The sequence below is a fragment of the Volvox carteri genome (assembly GCF_000143455.1).
Source record: "Volvox carteri f. nagariensis unplaced genomic scaffold VOLCAscaffold_64, whole genome shotgun sequence".
Taxonomy (NCBI): domain Eukaryota; kingdom Viridiplantae; phylum Chlorophyta; class Chlorophyceae; order Chlamydomonadales; family Volvocaceae; genus Volvox; species Volvox carteri.
Genome location: NW_003307607.1, coordinates 148,150 through 150,416, shown reverse-complemented (window position 1 = coordinate 150,416; position 2,267 = coordinate 148,150). Strand labels below are relative to the sequence as shown.

General features: G+C 56.6%; 1 protein-coding gene across 1 annotated transcript; it reads left to right on the top strand.

Annotated features, from left to right (window-relative positions):
- Positions 1-445: 445 nt before the first annotated feature.
- On the top strand, positions 446-1,672 carry cyc38 (guanylyl and adenylyl cyclase family member; the record flags this gene model as incomplete). The annotated part of the gene is made up of 3 exons (XM_002956694.1): positions 446-553; positions 1,220-1,361; positions 1,542-1,672. Coding segments are annotated over 3 exons (381 nt in total), but the record flags the coding sequence as incomplete, so codon positions are not given.
- Positions 1,673-2,267: the final 595 nt, after the last annotated feature.

Genomic DNA, 2,267 nt, shown 5'->3' with positions numbered 1-2,267 from the left:
TGGTAGGGTTGGGGTTGGGGGTAGGGGTAGGGAGGGTTCGTTGAGTTTTTGGGGCCGTTGGCGATGTCTGGCACTTCTGTTCGTTACTTCCGGCCAAGGCCATCACAGGCGATCAACCCGCGTGTGCGTTCTTTACCTCTAACAACAAGACGGGCATACAGACAGACAGACGGACAGACAAAACACGCACACGGGGGAATGCACAGCAGCGACGATTCCGTTTTTTGCTGTGTCTGCCACAGCTCTCTTTTCCTTGCAAAGTGCTTTCGGTCCGCTCTTGCCAAGGTTGGCCAAAGTGAAGGCCTTCTTCCATCGCCTTCCGTTTTGACAATATGAACGATCTGCTCTTTTGACGCGCCTTCCCTATAATATAACACAGGCTTACCGGCCATCTGCCCGATCCTCCCTGGGTTGATGACGTGTGTGTGTGACTCCCTGGGCCCCAGGCTTCACACCCCTGTGCAAGGTGCTGCCAGCTGACGTGGTCATGGCGTTCCTGAACACCCTCTTCACGCGCTTTGACGCCATGCTGGACCATTACCGGGTGTACAAGGTGTGGTATCCGTTAGGGTCCGTTGGCGATGTTTAGCAGGCTGCTTGTTAGGGATGATCAGCCGGCTGTCGGTTGACGGTTTTCAGCTTTAGGAACTGTCAGAAGAGTTAGACCAGTAAAGATAGTACATGGGGCCGAGGGCGATAGACGTGGATTGTTGGTAGGGATGGAGACATAGAATGGGAAAAAAGCGGAGCCGGTAGACGCTTTGTTAGTTCCCTTCCCTCTGTTATTGTGCGCGGCGCTAAACTGCTTAAAACGGCTCCATGCTTGGTGCACAGCCTGTGCACAGCATGAGGCCGAATGTGTTCAAGTGTGAGCGCCGAATGCTGCTCGATACGCCGAATACGGCTGAACTCCAAGCATGGCGCATACATGTGATACTGTAGGTTTACCACGTTAGGTTTACCAACAAGAACGCGATGATAAATGTTTTGAGTCCGAGAGGCAATCAGAACAACAAAGTGTCGAAAGTCCAGCCTTACATGTACACGTGCAAAGGAATGATTCTGTGACGCACCTCTTGACAGCTTCAGTAATATGCTTATACGGTAACAGGATAAGGCGCAGGACAATCCAGAGTGCCGTATCGAGTCATCGCCCGTATCGCCCGTATTGTGCCCGTCTCCACACCCTCGATTGACCGGGCCCCACTCACGCTTGAAGGTTGAGACCATCGGCGACTGCTACATGGTCGCCGGGGGCCTTATTCGCGAGGACGAGGACGGCATGGCGGCAGTCCAGGGAGGGGGGACTGTGGACCCGGACCAGGCGGCCAATGTGGTGGGATTCGCAAAGGTGCGGGTGTGTAGGAAATGTTGTATTGACTCCTTGGACGTCCTTATCGACGTTGCGGACTATGGTGGAAAGTCGATCCTTCGCTTCACATCAACCAGGTAGCCCGACAGGTCCACAGTCCCTAGGTCCCTAGGTAACGTCCCTCTCCTGCCCCCCTCGTGCTCCACCCAGGCAATGCTCCGTGCTGCAGCGTGTGTCCGCCTCCCCACCACGGGCGCTCCCGTGAAGATCCGCGTGGGCATACACAGCGGGCCCGTGGTCAGCGGAGTGGTGGGAACACGCATGCCGAGGTTCTGTCTGTTTGGAGACACAGTAAACACGGGTGAGGACCACCAGGCGCCAACACGCAGTGGTGACCATTCGCACCCCTCGCAAACACACACACCTCCCCCCCCCATTTCCCCGCCTTCAGCTAGCCGCATGGAGAGCACTGGTGTCCCCGGCAGCATCCACATCAGCGAGGAGTGTTTCCAGCTGCTCAAGAGCCGGGACGAAACTGCGGCCGAGGGCTGGCAGGCCACGGGGGGTATTGAGGTAGGGTTGGGGGGATATTGAGGTTGTGTGTGTGCTATTGATGTTGCGGGACGGGTCCGCGGGGTGCTGTCTATCAGGGAAGTGGAGGTAAGGAAAGGAGGGAAAGGGGGGGAGAGTCTCAGGAAGGGCAGAGTAGGTAGTGTGTGCGGTAGGGCAGGAAGGGCCCGGTGGGCAGGTAGGATACGTAACCTAGGAGTCACGTGATGACACTGACACTGAGAGCTCTGGAGTGCTATGCTGATGCTCGTATCTCGTATGTATGTATGTATGTCAGTGCGGCTTCCGTGCCTTGCTGCTGCTGCGTACCGTTGCGTTCCTCTGCTGCTGCTGTTGCTGTTGCTGCTGCCGCCTATACGCCGTCGTCACCGTCACGAGGGGATTG